General features: G+C 43.1%; 1 protein-coding gene across 1 annotated transcript in view; it reads right to left on the bottom strand.

Annotated features, from left to right (window-relative positions):
• Positions 1–17,936, bottom strand: part of LOC140476063 (uncharacterized) — an 88,930-nt gene extending 70,994 nt beyond the window's left edge. Inside the window, exon 1 of the mRNA XM_072568041.1 lies at positions 17,664–17,936. Within this exon, the coding sequence (XP_072424142.1) occupies positions 17,664–17,745 (82 nt within the window). The 5' untranslated portion in view covers positions 17,746–17,936. The remainder of the gene's footprint in view (positions 1–17,663) is intronic.
• Between the last annotated feature and the right edge of the window lie 205 nt (positions 17,937–18,141).

Below are 18,141 nucleotides of genomic sequence, written 5' to 3'. Positions count from 1 at the left end.
GCTGCAAGACTGGGTCTACAGGAGGTGATGAAGGAACTGAAAGGGGAAATCTACAAAGATAGAAATTGCTGGGAAACTCAGCAGGTCTGGCAGTATCTGTGTGGAGCTAAGCAATATTGCAACACACACTAAGCTCTGCAGTCCTGCCACATCCAGACGTAATGGTGGTTAAAAACTATTCAACACCTAACCGGTAAAGCTGGTTCCACAAATATTCCTATTCTCAAATATGGAGAAGCCCAGCACATTGCTGCAAAGCACAAGGTATTTACAACAGTCTTCAGCCAAAAACACTGAATTGATAATCAATCTTGGCCTCTTCGCGTGGTGCTCAGTATCATAGCTGCCAGTATTTAGCCACTCCATGTCATATCATGTAATGATTGAAGGCACCAGACACTGCAATGGCCATGGCACCTGGCAATATTCCAAATATAGTCCTGGAAACTTATGTTCCAAATCTAGCCATGCCTCAATTCAAGCTGTTCCAGTCCAGCTACCACACTCCAAACAGCATCATGGAAAATTGCCCAGAAATATCTATTTACAAAAAGCATGAAAATCCCAACCCAGACAATAACTGTCCCAATCTACTCTCAATCATCCGTAAAGTGATGGAAGGCATCATCAACAGTACTATCAGATTAGATTAGTTTAGATACACTACAGTATGGCAACAGGCCATTTGGCCCAACAAGTCCACACCGACCCTCTGAAGAGTAACCCAGCCAGACTCATTCCCCTATTCCACATTTACCCCTGAGTAAAGTACCTAGCACTATGGGCAATTTAGCATAGCCAATCTTTGCACATCTTTGGATTGTGGGAGGAATCCGGAGCATCCAGAGGAAACCCACACAGACACAGTGAGAATATGCAAACCCCACACAGACAGACAGTCACCCGAGGCTGGAATTGAAACCGGGTCCCTGGTGCTGTGAGGCAGCAGTGCTAACCACTGAGCCACCATGCCATTCCCAAGGGGCACTACTCAGCAACATCTAAGGGGAGGTGATGGCTTAATGTTGTGATCACCAGATGATTAATCCAGAGACACAGGCAATGTTCTAGTAACCTGAGTTAGAAGGCAATCAGATGCTAGAATTTGAATTCAATAAAAATCTGCAATTAAGAGTTTAATCATCACCATCAGCATGGTCAATTGTCAGGAAAAACCCATCTGGTTCACTAATGTCCTTTAGGGAAGGAACCTGCCATCCTTACCAGCTCTGGCCTACACATGACTCCAGACTCACAGCAATGTGGTTAATTCTTAACTACCTTCTGGGCAATTAAGGATGGGCAATAAATGCTGGCCTAGCCAGTGATAACCACACCAATAAATAAAAAAGAAACAGCTCACTGACGTTCAGTTTGCATTCTGCCAGGGCCACTCAACTCCTGACCTCATTCCAGCCTAAATACAAACACAGACAACAGAACTGACCTCCAGAGATGAGGGAACTGTTCTTGGCCTCTGTCGAATGCTAATTTGATGTGTGACTCCAGTTTCGATGTCAATGGGAGATTCCTGATGAAGGGCTTTTGCCCGAAACGTCGATTTTACTGCTCCTCGGATGCTGCCTGAACTGCTGTGCTCTTCCAGCACCACTAATCCAGAATGGAGTCAATGGGAATCAGGAGGAAATCTCTCTGCTGGTGTGAGTTATATCTGGCACAAAAGGACAGTGGTTGTGGATTTTGGAGGTCAATCATCTCAGAGCCAAAAATATTGCTACAGGGGTTTCCTCAAGGCAAGGCCTGAACATCTTCAGCTACTTAAATGGGAAATGGGGATGCTTGCTGATGGTTGTACAAAGTTCAGTCTCTTTCACAACTTCTCAGGCACTGAAGCAAAACATATCCAAATGCAATAAAGATGAATATTCAGGCTTGGTTTGATAAGTGCTGAAAATGTGTTGCTGGAAAAGCACAGCAGGTCAGGCAGCATCCAAGGAGCAGGAGAATCGACGTTTCAGGCATCAGCCCTTCTTCAGGTTTGATAAGTGGCAAGTAACAATCATTCCAAAAAATGACATGATTTTTTTCCTGACAAGAAAACCTAACCACCTCCACTTGACGTTCAATGCCACTACCAATCTCCCATCGACATGCCAGATATTACCATTGACCACTGAACTGGACCAGTCTTATTATGAATCACATCAGTTAGTTCAATAGCACCTTCCAAACCAACAAACTCTACTATCTAAAAGGTCATGGTCAGCAACTGCATAGAAAGATCTCTTGCAAATTCCCTTCCAAACTACACACCACTAATCATATTTGTAAATAATATTGCTGTACCTCATTGTCACTCATTATACCAAGAGACAGATTCAAACTATAATTATAATGGTAGTGGACCGATTAGAATGTATCTGGTTTGTGTGTGTTGTCACGTACCAATCTTTATCACCTTTAGCTAATATGCTTCTTTTAAATGTTAAGAGGTATAAAGGAATTAGTGAAGGCATAATGGAATCCGTCAGAAACAAAAATAAGAATTGCTGGAGAAACTCATTAGGTCTGGCATTATCTGTGGAGAGAAAGTAGGGTTAACATTTCAGGTCTAGATATCAAAGCACAGAAACAGACCCTTCGGCCCCCCCCACACCTGTGCTGGCACATTTTACCCCTCCAAGACTGCCTTCACTTACAGGAGCCATATCGCTCTATTCCCTTCCTATTCATGTATTCATCCAGGTGCTTCTTGATTGCTGCTGTTGTGTCAGCTTCCTCCTCTGGCAGTGTGTTCCTTGCACTCCCCACCCTTTGTATGAAAAACCTTGCCTCTCCCATCTCTTAAACTTGACGTTAGGGACACCTTTCTGTGCTGTTTATTGTGAGGCCTTAACTTCCCAAAAGGTTGGATCACTTGGGTATTTAATGTGGAAATTTCAGTCAACAAGTCAGCATGAGACATCAAGTAGAACAGCACACACAATTAGTTACAGTAAGAAATCAGTTTCTTTAAAAAAAAAGGTTGCAAGTGGAGCAAGTAGAGAGAATATCTAAAAATAAACAAACAAGCTGGGAAATAGAATATTAAGATCATGTTTGAATTCTACCAAGACCCATTATACAATTATCTTCAATTAATCTGGCCATTTTCATTCCACTATTAAAAAAAAACGTAGTTCTCATTCATGACCAATTAAAACTCCTCAGGAAATGAAGTAGCCTTAACCAACCTAGGGAAGGTTAGGGAAGGAATAGGTCCAATCAAGGATAGTAATGGGAAGTTGCGTGTGGAGGCTGAAGAGATTGGGGAGGCGCTGAATGAATACTTTTCGTCAGTATTCACTCAGGAACAGGACATTGTTGTCGATATGAATACTGAGGCACGAATAAGTAGAATGGATGGCTTTGAGATACGTAGAGAAGAGGTGTTGGAAATTCTGGCAAGGGTGAAAATAGATAAGTCCCCTGGGCCTGATGGCATTTATCCTAGGATTCTCTGGGAAGCAAGGGAGGAGATTGCAGAGCCATTGGCCTTGATTTTTGTGTCCTCTTTGTCTACAGGAGTAGAGCCAGAGGACTGGAGGCTAGCAAACGTGGTTCCCTTGTTCAAGAAGGGGAGTAAGGATAATCCTAGTAACTATAGGCCAGTCAGTCTCACTTCTGTTGTGGGCAAAGTCTTAGAGAGAATTGTAAGGGATAGGATTTATGCACATCTGGATAAGAATGATGTGATCAAGGATAGTCAGCATGGTTTTGTGAAGGGCAGGTCGTGCCTCACAAACCTTATTGAATTCTTTGAGAAGGTTACTAAGGAGGTAGATGAGGGGAAAGCGGTAGATGTGGTATATATGGATTTTAGTAAGGCGTTTGATAAGGTCCCCCATGGTAGGCTACTGCAGAAAATACAGAGATATGGCATTGAGGGTGAGTTAGAGGTTTGGATTAGGAATTGGCTCTCTGGAAGAAGACAGAGGGTAGTAGTTGATGGCAAAGGTTCATCTTGGAGTGCCGTCACTAGCGGTGTTCCGCAAGGATCTGTTTTGGGACCATTGCTGTTTGTCATTTTTATAAATGACCTGGAGGAAGGGTTAGAAGGTTGGGTGAGCAAGTTTGCGGATGATACGAAAGTCGGAGGAGTTGTAGACAGTGAGGAAGGATATGGCAGGTTACAGCGGGATATAGAGAAGCTGCAGAGCTGGGCAGAAAGGTGGCAAATGGAGTTCAATGTAGCTAAGTGTGAAGTGATTCACTTTGGTAAGAGTAATAAAAAGATGGATTACTGGGCTAATGGTAGACTACTTGGTAGTGTGGAAGAGCAGAGGGATCTTGGTGTCCATGTACACAGATCTCTGAAAGTTGCCACCCAGGTAAATAGTGCAGTGAAGAAGGCATATGGCGTACTGGCTTTTATTGGTAGAGGAATTGAGTTCCGGAGTCCTGAGGTCATGCTGCAGTTGTATAAGACTCTGGTGCGGCCGCATCTGGAATATTGTGTGCAGTTTTGGTCGCCATACTATAGGAAGGATGTGGAGGCACTGGAACGGGTGCAGAGGAAGTTTACCAGGATGTTGCCTGGCATGGTAGGAAAATCCTATGAGGAAAGGCTGAGGCACTTGGGGTTGTTTTCATTGGAGAAAAGAAGGTTTAGGGGTGATTTGATAGAGGTGTACAAGATAATTAGGGGGTTAGATAGGGTTGACAGTGAGAATCTTTTTCCACGTATGGAGTCAGCTATTACAAGGGGGCATAGCTTTAAATTAAGGGGGGGTAGATATAGGACTGATGTTAAGGGTAGGTTCTTCACTCAGCGAGTCGTAAGTTCATGGAATGCCCTGCCAGCAGCAGTAGTGGACTCTCCCTCTTTATGGGTATTTAAGCGGGCATTGGATAGGTATATGGAGGATAGTGGGTTAGTGTAGGTTAGGTGGGCTTTGATCGGCGCAACATCGAGGGCTGAAGGGCCTGTACTGCGCTGTATTCTTCTATGTTCTATGTTCTAACCTACCATCCATGAGTTCACATTCTATTCTGCCAATGCAACACATCCCAAGAGAAAGAAAAGTTATATTCTATGTCATGTGGTTAATATGAATTAAGCTTGGTCATTGTATTGTTTCTTCAGGTTAAATCATCCTGCTGTCTCTACATTCCAGACTCACTACCTCCCCAACAATGGGCAAAGCACAAAGAAAGATGAACAGTAAAAATTCATGCTCTTTGCAATGTTTTACTTGTTCTGCATCATTTTGACTCAGTATGTAGTACAGAGGAACCTCGATTGTCCAGCATTCGATTATCCGAAATTCGGATTATCCGGACAAGATCACAAGCTCCCAACGGTTGGCTAAACTGTGTTATCCAGCATTTGACTATTCGAAAAAATTACTCCCCAAATATGCCATTCAGATGATCGAGGTTCCTCTGTACTCTCATCTGAATGTATGTGGTTTCAAACCCACTCCAAACATTTGATTACAAAATCTAGACATCCCCACTCCCCGTGGGAGTACAAATGGACCACTGTGCTGTCAGAAATGACAGCACACAGCAAACCTCTGCCCTCTCAAAAGTGGTATAAAAAAGTTGCATTATTCTGAAGAGGACTTCCTCCTATTGTCCTGAAAATACTTATCCCTCAATCAACATCACACAAACAACAAACCATGTTTCCTACAACAGTGACTCCATTTCAAACGTACTGGCTCCAGTAAGCTTTGGATCATTCAGATGTTACGAAATGTGTTATGAACGCAAGTCTTCTATTTTATAAGCACTGCATGTTGGGGGAAGGGTTTAAAGGAGCCATTTATTCATCTCACTCTTTCTGTATAATCATGACCTACATTGTTGTATGCCAGAACCCAGGTTTTTCCCTAGTTGGCTCCAGTTTACGTTGGTTCACTTTGGTGTTTACGTACTTCTAGCTTCTAATTGAAAGGCAAACCCTTGGAATCAAAAGAGGGATAGAAGTTTAAAACGGCAACACATTTTTGATCAAAACAATTTCCGAACAATTAAAAGGCGCAATTTTCAAAAGATCGGTTGGGGGTGTGGGGGGGGGGGGGGGGAGGGGAGGGGGAGGAGAGAAGAATCTTGCACAATGTAGATGGTGTCAAGGACTTAAACTTCAAAAAGGGTGCATTTATTTATTTACTATTTGACGTGATGTGACGTCACTAGCAAAACCAGTATTTGTTACAAATCCCTAATTGCTGTGGATCTGAGTGGCTTGGTGGCCATTTCAAAACAATTAAATGTTAATCATATGACAGTGGGTCTGCAGTCATTTGTGGGCCAGACCAGGTAGGGATGGAAAATCTCCTTTTGGAAAGGACATTGATGAACCAGATGGGTATTTCTCAATTGTTGTAATAGCTTTGTGTTAACTTTTTTCTTTAATACATGAAATTAATTTAAATTCCATTATCTCTTGGTGGGATTTGAACTCAAATTTTCCAGAGCATGAGTATCTGAACTATAAGTCCACTTACATAACCACGACACACATCTCCCCATGATCTACAACAGCAGTCACAAGTGCCCATAACTCTCCCTGAGCATCTCTCCCTGCATAACAAAAGGTGTCCTCTATTTGTCCTCCCCACTTGATGCATTCTGTAAAGGTATCTCTATTGATCATGGCCCAAAATGGTGGTTGGAGCAGCGCAGATTGGAGTTGTGCAGCAAGACTATTCAAAATCCCAAATGTAGGAATGGCCCAGGAAAAGAAAGATTCTAATGGGCAATTCCCCTGCATCTAGAATCTTCTGCATTAAAGTTGCAGAATTTTTAGCTAAGCCAAAGTCTCCAGATTTCATGAAGTTGGTCAAACAAATCATATAAATTCTTCTGACTTTTTAAATAGTTCTTCACTCAAGTTAGTCAAATGCTCCCTCTTCATTTACTTGCAGAAGATTTTGCAGTTCACTTGTGTTTTTTTTAAAGTTTCTTTTTCTCTAGCTTGTATTTGTTTTATAGAATTATAGAATCCCTACAACGTGGAAACAGGCCCTTCGGCCTAACAAGTCCATGCCGACCCTCCGAAGAGTTTCCTATCCAGATCCATTCTCCTACCCTATTACTCTACATTTCCCCTGATTAATGCACCTAACTGACACATCCCTGAAAACTACAGGCAGTTTAGCACAGCCAATTCACCTAATCTGCATATCTTTGGACTGCAGGGGAAAACTGGAACACCTGGAGGAAACCCAGGCAGACACGGGGAAAATGTACAAACACCACACAAGGCAGTTGGCTGGGTCTGGAATCAAACACGGGTCCCTGGCGCTGTGGGGCAGCAGTGCTAACCACTGAGCCATCGTGCCACTGCCAAATTCTATTCTTCCTTTCCTTGGACCACATTTACTGTATTCTAAACACTTCCCAATCCTCAGATTTACTCCTGTTTCTGCCCATTTTCAAAGCCTTTTCTTTTTCAGCTATGGTTGACTTTGTCTTACTTCTGTTCTTAGCATCGAGTTGAAGCCAATTCCACAAACATTCAGACAAAATGGTATGGTACAAAATAGCAGTGGCTCTTTATGACCATCATTTTCCAATTCTTTCTGACTTCAGATATGGTCTTAGAGGATTTGAGGTCAGCTAAAGTTGTTCCATTGAGTGAAAAGGGAGAAGAGAATAGATCAAGTAATTACAGCTCAGTCATCTTAATCTTGTGGTGGGCAAATTATTGGGAAAAATGTCCAAGGAACTAGCATAATTTTATGTTGAAAAGCACAGGTCAATAATTCAGGCTGCATGGATTTGTTAAGGGAAGGTTGCGACTAACTAACTTGACTGAACATTTTGAGGAAGTGGCTTAGGGTAATATGTTTGAAGCAGTCTTTATGCATTTTACTGTGATTTGGATAAGGTCTCTCATGGCAGACTGATACTAAATTCATAGTTCACAGGATTCAAGAAAAAGTCAAAATGGATGCAAAATGGACTTACTGACAGAAATAAAAGTGTAATGATTGACAGGTTTTGTGATCGGAAGACTATGTCCTGTGAGGTTTCAAAGAGATCCTTCCTTTTCATGGTAAAATCCACAGCTTCCCAAAGTGGGGCCAGAACCCAAATGGGGTCACGAGTGGAAATTTACTTTGGTTAAAAGCTCCAAATGGCAGAAGTGGCTGCTGTGCAGCTCTGACCCTGCTCTGTCTAAAACACTCTCACAGGATTTCTCTTACACATTCTCCAGCCCTCAATTCTCATTATTACGCCTTGAAATGTGGTCTTTATGGAAAAATGTTTGGGAATCATTGGTATAATGAAAAGTTTAGAAGTAAATGCAAGAAAAACCTATCAAAAAGTTTGCAGACAAGACAAATATTTACCATGGGGCTGATAGTGAAAAAAAAAGTAAATTGCAGGACAATATCAATGAATTAGTCAGGTTGGCAGAAAAGTAGCAAATGGAATTGAATCCCGACAGGTATGAGGTTATGGCAAAGACTAACAAAACAAAAAGGAGTGCACAGAGGATGTCAGGAATATGGAGAAAAATAGGAGGAACAATGAAACCTTGCAGTCCACAAACCCTTGAAGGTAGCAGGACAGCTAAATAAGAAAGTAAGCTTGCTGCTTTCTCTTGCTGGCTAAAAGTATATAAGAATAATAAGAGGGAGGGTCTGTGAGAATGCATAAAATGCTAGTTTAGCCACACCTAGAATATTGCATTGAGTTCTGTTCGCTGCATTACAGCAGGTTTGAGATCATACTAGAAAGAGCAGAGTGCAGGTTTACGAGAATGGTGCCAGGAAGGAGGATCATGGCTATCAGAAAATAACAAATCGGCTGTTCTCTCACAACGTGGAGGCAAGTGGGAAACTTAATTGATGCGTACAAGATTATGAGGGGCCCCTTATTTCCTCTTAGTAGATAGGTCAATAGCCAGGCACCATAGACTTAAAGCAATCAGTAGAAGAATTAGAGGAGGGTTGATGGTAATTCTTTCACCCTGAAGTTGTGCTGGGTGCCCTGTCACTCTGCCTGGTCAACATAAAAACCTGCATCACATTTTTGAAATTTGTGGATATGTACTTTAACTGTCATACCACACCTTAAAAGTCATGGTCCAATAATTAGAAAGCATGATAGCTAAAAAGGTTTTTTTTAAAAAAACAGCACGAACACAGTACTCCAAATGACCATACTCTCAAAGTTATGTCTATTAGAGATCATCCAAACCAACTGAGCAACAAATTATTTCACCACACCCTCTGTGTTTATACAGGAGAGAGAGAGGAAGAAGTGAGGAAAGTGATAATCAATATTGATTCACTCTATGTTATGTGTATCCGAGAAAGAATGAGCGACAGAGGCAATTCATAAACATAACACCAGTGGAGACATTTCCAGCCTGGAACTTCAAAGGAGGCATTTCAAACTGGAGGAGCTGAATGGTCTTATTTTGTTCCTATAACAGAAAGCAGGTGAGTGCAATGAATACTGTACACAATATGCTTTGGAATCCAAGACGATCAGCCATTAAGTCGGACCTGCCTCTGGGAAGTCCCTTCTAGCTAACATGCCTGCTTGAAATTCTGACCTTTTTAAACACAGAAATGTAAACATGAGAGTTAACACTTCCTCACTGGCTCACACTTAAAAGGTAAAAATGGGCAATTTGTAACTTGTCCCATAGGAACCAGTGCCAAGTCTCCCAATGCATAGAGGAACCTCCAGAGCTTACTCAGTAAATCCATCACCATTCAGGGAGGTATCACTTCCTCTATGCTGCCAAAGCACACTGGGAACAGAAAAACAATGATGTAATATTTGTGATTGAATTGAATGTCAACAAGGCCTTGCAAAATTCTCCACTTGAGCTATTTATTTTGTAGATCTCTAAAACATTTGGCAGAACCAGGCTCACTGCATTTCTAAATAAGTTAACACCAGCCTGCCCTCCCTCTGTACATAGCCATCTAGTTTATTTCTAAACTGCCATGTCTCTGTTCACCATTTAACTTCTTTCCCCATTACCTCTGGAGTTTTCACAACTCTGTTCTTATCCTCACTCTATTCTTTATTGTGATTGTAACAAGGTCAGCCAGGTGGACCTCAGATTATGAGGGGAGTCATTTCAGGGTTTTTGACCGGCAGGTGGACAGGGGCATAGGACTTTGGAACAACTTTTAACGAGATGCTGAGAGACTGTTGGTATGTGGGATTGATGATGTAACCATGCAAAACGCCTACTAGCTGAAGCCCAACTGGACCTCAAATAGGCGCTACAACTGGCTTTATCATTGAAAAAAAAGCAGCAAGTAGGGCATATGAGTCCGATGAATGTGGACACTCACGCCACTCCGAGTGAGCTTGGGAGCACCACTTCAGTGAAGGCAATCGCACAGCCTCACTCAGGACATATCGTAAACAGAGGGACTCTGAGGCTGCCCACAGCAAAACCCCAAAACAAAGCCAAGCCTCGGCCAAATGGTTAGAAGTTTCTTCATAACCTGGGCTGATAAGCCATTGGAGTTGCTGGTGCTATGTGAACTCAAGACAGCAAAAGAGTCTCACCCGACCTAAACCGAGCAAGAGAACTCAGGCCAATATCCAGGACAGTGCACATCTACATTGGGAACAGTTAAAATGCTTAGCAACATCCAAATCAGAACAAATCAAAATAAACTTTTGGTTAAATGGTCACCTGGTTTTAGTGGAAATCAATACTGGTGTGGCCAGTTTCAGTGATCATAGAACTGGTCTTAAACAAAATTTGCTCTGGACTCCAACCCTTAAGTTTGCACAAGATCTCAGCTAAAATGAGAACCTATCCTGGGGAAATTTTACAGGTTATGGGTACAACATCGGTTCCGGTACCTGGTTTATTTACCACTGATCGTAGTAAAAGGCTTGGGCCTAAGCTTGATGGGGCAAAATTGGTTGAGAAAGATTCACCTTGATTGGCTCAATTTTGATTAGAAAATTACTGCCTGAGTGAAGTCCTAAGTGGAGGTTTTTCAGGAAGGTCTAGGGACCATCAGCAGAGCCAAGGCATATTGATCCCAAAAGCAATTCTATGATTGTGCAAGGCCTGCCCAATGGCCATTCATCTGGAGCAAAAATAGAGGCAGAAATCAGAAGGCTGGGAAGTTAAAGAACCATCAAACCAGTCCAATTACTGAATGGGCTGCACCCATCATACTGATTGTGAAGCTCTATAGGTCAGTGTATCTTTATGGGGATTTTAAACAAATGGTAAACCACTTTTCGCAGCTAGATAAATATCCAATCCCTCTCATAGAGGCTTTATATTGCAGGGGGCTGTCCTTCAGGGAGCTGGATATAAGCCATGTGTACTTGCAACTGCGGTTAGATGAGGATTCCCAGAGTACACTACCATTAATACCCAGAAGGGTTTGTACCATTGTATGAGATTGTCATTTAGGGTATAGTCAGCCAATACAATTTTTCACTAGACAATGGAGAACATTTTACAAGGTCTACATCAGATCACCATTTATCCAGATTATGTGCTACCAATAGGGAAGATCAATAATATACACTTAGAGAACTTGGTTATAGTCCGTAGATCTTTCTTCCAAGCGTGTGTATGCCTCATGAGGGAAAAATGTGTTTCAGACATCCCAAGTGACCAAGCTAGACCACAGAGTTAAGACGACAGGGTTACACCTATTGGAAGTTAAAGTGACAGTGATCAAAGCTGCCCCGGCTCCCACATCTACACTGGAGCTTAGGGCTTTCCATGGACTGGTGAATTATTTTGGAAAGTTCATACATAATCTGGCCTCCATCCTGGCATCTTTGCATCAACTCCTAAAAAAGGGTTTGCCTTTGAAGTGGTCATGTAGCCAAGCTATAGCTTTCAGGGAAGTGAAGAAAGAGCTATCATCCTCTAAGATGTTGGCATACTATAATCCCAAGTGAGATCTGGTATTGACAGGCGACGCCTCCCAATACAGCATCAGGGTCGTATTAGCTCATAGGTGGTCCAATGGAGAGGAACATCCAAAAACGACGGGGTCATCACAACCAGATTTTTGAACCTGAACAGACCAAATCACAACAGAGGAAAGAATATGATTGTGCGGAGCAAGAGTGATTGACCCAAGCAAAGGTCACTGCCTGATACTGGCTGAACTCCACCAGAATTATCCAGAGATTTCCAAAATGAAGATGTTGGCATGATGTTATGTCAAGTGATCAGGACTGGATGCAGTCATAGCCATGTTGGTGGGGCAGTGCTCAGAGCACCGACAAGGACAAAACTCACTGCCAGCAGCTTGCCCACATTTTTTGGGAATGGTCAGGTAAACCTGGGATTCAGTTATGTGTTGGCCACACAAAATTAATTTGTCAAACATGGGCAGGTGCGGGGGTGGGGGGGGGGGAGGTCGATGGGTGGGGGAGAAATGAAGTTGCATCTGGGATGCTAATGCCAGACACAGGATTCCTCTAAGTGAGAGAGACAAGTTACTTCAGGGGATGACAGTTGGTGTAGGAACCATGGGATTGGCCCTACATGGGTAAGAGGCATGGTTGATGCAAAGTTGGTCCAGTGTGAAAGTTCGGGGAGGTGCAATGGTCTGAACAAACACTTGGATTACAAAAGTTGCAAACTCGCAAACGGTGTGGGAGCAAAATGTGCAGAGGTCCTTGACAGCCTTTCTGAATGTTCCAGAACCCATGGGTTCTCCCTTTTATAAAATCCCTACAGTGTGGGAGCAGATCATTCGGCCCAACAAGTCTACACCCAATCTCCGAAGAGCATCCCACCTAGACTCACCCTCCTATCCTATTCATGTAACCCTGCATTTCCCATGGCTAATCCACCTAACCTGTACTTCCCTGGACACTATAGGCAATTTAACATGGCCAATCCACCTAACCTGCTCATTTTTGAACTGTGGGAAGAAACCGGATCACCCAGAGGAAGTCCACACAGGAAGAACGTGCAAACTCTACACAGACAGTCACCCAAGGATGCTGGGTCCCTGGTGTTGTGTGACAGAAGTACTAACCACTGAGCCACTGTGCTGCCTTAAGCATTGAAGATACCTCAAAATCTGAGATGGACATGGCAGATACTGCCACCTAAATGCCTTTGCTGCCTAAAGAAGCAAATGACTTTCTTCCGAGATGCTTCAGGCACAAGAGGAGAGCAACCGTGAATTACACATCGCCCATATCAGAGGCAGGAACCTGACCCAGTGCTAAACTGCCTCAGGAGGAGCTACAAAAGAAAAGAACTGGCCCATGTCCTCAGACTCAGGGGAGAGTGATACAGTGATTGTAGTGAGGTCAGCCAGGTGGACATCATAGAATATAAGTTCCCTGATTGGACAGATTAACAGCCCCAATCAGGGAGCCCTCGCTGACAGACATAAACAGGAGTGTCTACTGCTGTTAGGCGGTAGTGTGGGGGGAAAGAAAAAAAAACAAAAGAAAAATAAACAGCAGTGTCAGATATACTGTTGTTCTGAGAGCTGGCTCTGAGGGAGCTAGATCAGTGTCAAGGACTCTCCATGTGTAAATAAAAGGTGATGTGATGACAGGATAGAGTGATAGAATCTGACAGTTGTTACATGAGTGTGGTGCTGGAAAAGCACAGCAGGTCAGACAGCATCCACGGAGCAGGAAAATCCTGCTTCTCGGATGCTCCCTGACCTGCTGTGCTTTTCCAGCACCACTCTAATCTAAACTCTGGTTTCCAGCATCTGCAGTCCTCACCTTTGCCTCCCTGATAGAATCCTATAGCACAGAGACAGACTCTTTGGCCCAAACTGGTCCACGCTGACCAAAATTTCTGTCCAGTCTAACCCCATTTCTCTGCATTTGGCAGATATCCTTCTAATCCTTTCCTATCCGTCTATTTGTCCAAATACCTTTTAAATGTTGTAATGTACACAGCTCAAGCACTTCCACTGGCAGCTCATTCCACATACGTACCACCCTCTGTGTAATAAGTTGCCATTCAGGTTCCCTCATATTCTATTCTGTCTAACCTTAAACTGATGCCCTCTAATCCTCGATTCCCCAGTCCAGGGAAAAAGACTGAGTGCACTCACCCTATCCATGACTCTCTCATCATCTTATACATCTCTATAAAGGATTTCCCCCCCCCACCCCCACCCCGAGTTTCCTATGCTCTAAAAGAGAAAAGTCGTAGCTTGTCCAACCTCTCCCTATAACTCAGATCATTGAATCCAGTCAACATCCTTGTAAATTTATTCTGCTTTCTTCCCAGTTTAATAACATCCTTCCCATAGCAAGAAGATCAAAGCTGAACACAATACTCCAATGGTGAGGTCACCAATGTTCTATATAACTGCAACATAACTTCCCAACTTCTATACTGAATGCCCTGTCTGATGAAGGCCAGTGTGCCAAAAGCCTTCTTTACTGCCCTGTCTACCTGTGACTCCACTTTCAGAGTACAGTTAACCTGAACGCCTAGATCCCTCTGTTCCACTACACTCCTCAAGGCCCTGCCATTCACCATGAAACTCTTACCTTGACTCTCCAAACTGCCAGACCTCACACTTATCTAGAATAAACTCCATTTGCCATTTCTTGGCCCACTTCCCCAGCTGACCAAAGTTCTGCTGCAATTTCTGATAACCTTCCTCACTGTCCATGATACCACCTATTTTAGTGTCATCAGCAAACTTACTAGTCATGGCTTGTACATTCTCATCCAGATAATTGATACAGATAACAAACAGTAATGAGTCCAGCACCAACCCCTGAGACACTCCAGTAGTCACAGGCCTCAAGTCCGACAAGCGTCCTTTCACTGTTACCCTTTGCTTCCTACCACCATGCCAACTGTGTAACCAATTTGCTAGCATAAATTTGGATTTCATGCAATCTAAGCTTCCAGAGCAGCCTACCACGTGGAATCTTACCGAAATCCACATAGACTACAATTCCTGATGAAGGGCTTTCTCCTGCTCCTCCGATGCTGCCTGACTTGCTGTGCTTTTCCAGCACCACACTCTCAACTCTAATCTCCAGCATCTGCAGTCCTCACTTTTGCCTAATCCATATAAACTATGTCTACTGCTGTGCCCTTGTCAACCTTCCTGGTCACCTTAAAAGAACTCTAACAAATTTGTGAGGCATGATCTCCCACTCACAAAGTCATGTTGACTACTCTTAATTAAATTCGGTCTTTCCAAATGCATGTAAATCTTATCCCTCAGAATCTTCTCAAGTAACTTACCCACCACAGATGTTAGGCTGACTGGTCTATAGTTCCCAGGCTTTCCTTTGCAGCCCTTCTCGAATAATGGCACAATATTTGCTACCCTCCAGCCTTCCAGGACCTCCCAGATACCGGGAGTTATTTCACCAACCATGAACTTCCTACGTTTCTACCAAGTCTCATTATCTGTGGGGTAATGGTCTAAACGTTGGAAAGTGGGGTTAAGCTGCGAGGATCATTTTTCAGCTGGCACTGACACAATGGGCCAAGAGATCTTTTTTCTGTGCTGTACACTTGTTACAATTCTAACTTTTTTTCAGAACACATCACCAGGAAGGAATTTCACTCTTCAAACAGGCTTTTAAAAGCGTTACAAACTCCTTTTCCTATTTTTATTCCATCCTTAGTCATTCCTCATCTTGAATGATTTATTTTGACCTGAAATGAAATGACCATTCTCTAAGGAGCTGAGTTTACAATTTATTTCAAATGTTTACATCTTTCTCAACAACTATTTATTTAAAATTCAAACTTGCGCCTGACTTGAAAGCTGCTGTCATAGATAGACAGGCACTTTTAGCATCTCTTTCCCTCTCTCTATATACCTTAACTTTTTAAAAATGAAACTCTTGTCTGTTAGAGTCTCATATTCCATCGCTCCATTGTAGCCTTATCTATAGTACCATGGTTCAAAATATAAGGCACTGACAAGGTTTGTAAGCAGGGAAGGAGATGGAAATCAGAAATGCACATCCTCCAGCTTAGACTGGGCAAAAGACATCAAAGGAAAATAAGGTTTTGAAGTGGTGGGTAAATTAATTTATAGACAAGCCGATGTGTATTTTCTAATTTGTGGGATGTAGATACCACTGACAAAGCCAACATTTCTTGCGCATCACAAACTGCCCTTGAGAAGTAGTGGTAGTGAATCTTGACAACGGAGTGGTTTGGCAGACTGCTTTGGAAAGTTATTAAACAGCAATCACATTGGTAGAGTCACATACAGACCACGCAAGGACAATAGATTTCTTTCCCTAAATGAAACCAGATGGATTGTTTTTACATGGTAGTTTCATGGTTACCATCACTAATAACTGTTTTCATTCCAGATTTACTCAATTAACTGAATTTAATCTACCCAACAGCCGTGGTAGGATTTGAATTCATGTCTTCAGATCATTAGTTCAAGCATACGGAACCACTAATATAACTACTATACTACCATCCCCCAGCCAGCGCTGCAACGAATCCTGATTTCAACACAGGAGGAGGAAGGGTGTGCATAATGGAATATTCAAAGTTTAGAAAAACAAGACAGGGAAGTTGTGAGAAACATTGACCATATCAGTATCAATAAATGAGACAGAGAAATTTATTTGACGGAGGAACACAGCAGTTCAGGCAGCATCCAACGAGCAGCGAAATCAACGTTTCGGGCAAAAGCCCTTCATTTCGCTGCTCGTTGGATGCTGCCTGAACTGCTGTGCTCTTCCAGCACCACTAATCCAGTATTTGATTTTCAGCATCTGCAGTCATTGTTTTTACCTAGGGTGAGGAACAGACAAGAGAGGAAGAGCCAGCGAGAAAGACACACACACAGTGAGAAAAGGTAATCAGATGGGAAAAAAAAGTCACAGGTGAAGATGGGAGAGAGAGAGAGAGGGCAAGCTGGTGACAGGGCAGGGTCAGAGAGGGCAGGCAAGGGAAGGGGACAGAAAACAAGAATAAGGGGGAAGCAACAGAGTGTGTATGAATAGAAGGGCAGCACATGACTAGGCAGAGGGGTGGTGGTGGTCAGGGAGGAGTGTGTGTGGTACAGAGACTGAGAGCAGTTTGAGTATATGATGTAGCAGGGAAGATAATTCCTGCAAGAACCAACCCAGCTGGTCTGCAAAAGGGCACAAGATTAAACACAGGGAAAGGTCATCAATTCCAATCACTGTTTTGGGTGTAGGTAACAGATGTATTTTTAGATAATATTTGTTCTTGTGTCCTTAGGTTGGATCTGGAGTGTTTTAAACTTTTGGGATGATTCAGTCAAATGACAGAATGGCACGTTTTCAATCCAGTCCTGTTGATAGATTCAAATTAGGGGTTAGTCTTTGCAACAGTGGTCTAGTCACATCACAGAGACAGACGGAGCAACAATCACAGTGACACAAACATACAGACATCAAAAACTGTTAAGAAGTGAACAATATAAAGCTACGGCTGGAATGGAATTTGACCCCATCCGAAAAATTCCTGAAGTTAGCCCACGATGTGTAACGACTCCCACAGGCTATTTGGAAATATTTAGTGAATCTTAATTCACCAGTAATATTAATTTGGAAAGCGGCTTGCTTGAAGTAAAATGAGAAGGATTATGTTCAAACTATCCCTATCCAGTAAGGATGTTGAATAACTCGCGGTGGGAGCAGCTGCTACTCCAGCTCACTAAGAATAGTTTCATTTACAGACAAAGTTTTTTTTTGGCAAACTTTCCGCCTGGCTCCCAGTTCCATCAGGCTCTTACCCTGGAGGTTCTGCACTCGGATGTCGCTGATGTGACCGATCAGCTCCTCTCGCTGAAACCAATCCCATTCGTGTCCTGCCATAGAGAGAGAGAGAGAGCCCCGATCCGTCTGTCCTCTCACAGCGTCCCTTTAACCTGAGGGGGAGCCGAACAGAGAGGAAGCACTCGAGAGACGAGGGCGAAGCGCTGGGCGGGGAGAGGGTGGGATCACAGATTCACTCAGGGGATAAATCCGAACGACTTCCTGGTGACGATGGGATTTTGCCCGCCCTCTTTCACTGCGCAGCACCACCTGGTTACTGGAGCAAGAATACAGATAAATTGAGCACACCTTCAAACCAGAGACTACACCCACTCCGCGGGAGAGTCAGACAGAAGTGCTGCATCTCAATGGAATACACACTCAGACATTACAGTCACCGAACACACAAATATTGCACACTCCCGAACAGACACACCCTCAAGCACACACAGACAT

This window comes from Chiloscyllium punctatum, chromosome 4, assembly GCF_047496795.1.
Source record: "Chiloscyllium punctatum isolate Juve2018m chromosome 4, sChiPun1.3, whole genome shotgun sequence".
In the NCBI taxonomy this organism is placed as follows: domain Eukaryota; kingdom Metazoa; phylum Chordata; class Chondrichthyes; order Orectolobiformes; family Hemiscylliidae; genus Chiloscyllium; species Chiloscyllium punctatum.
This window is presented reverse-complemented; position numbering and strand designations above follow the sequence as displayed.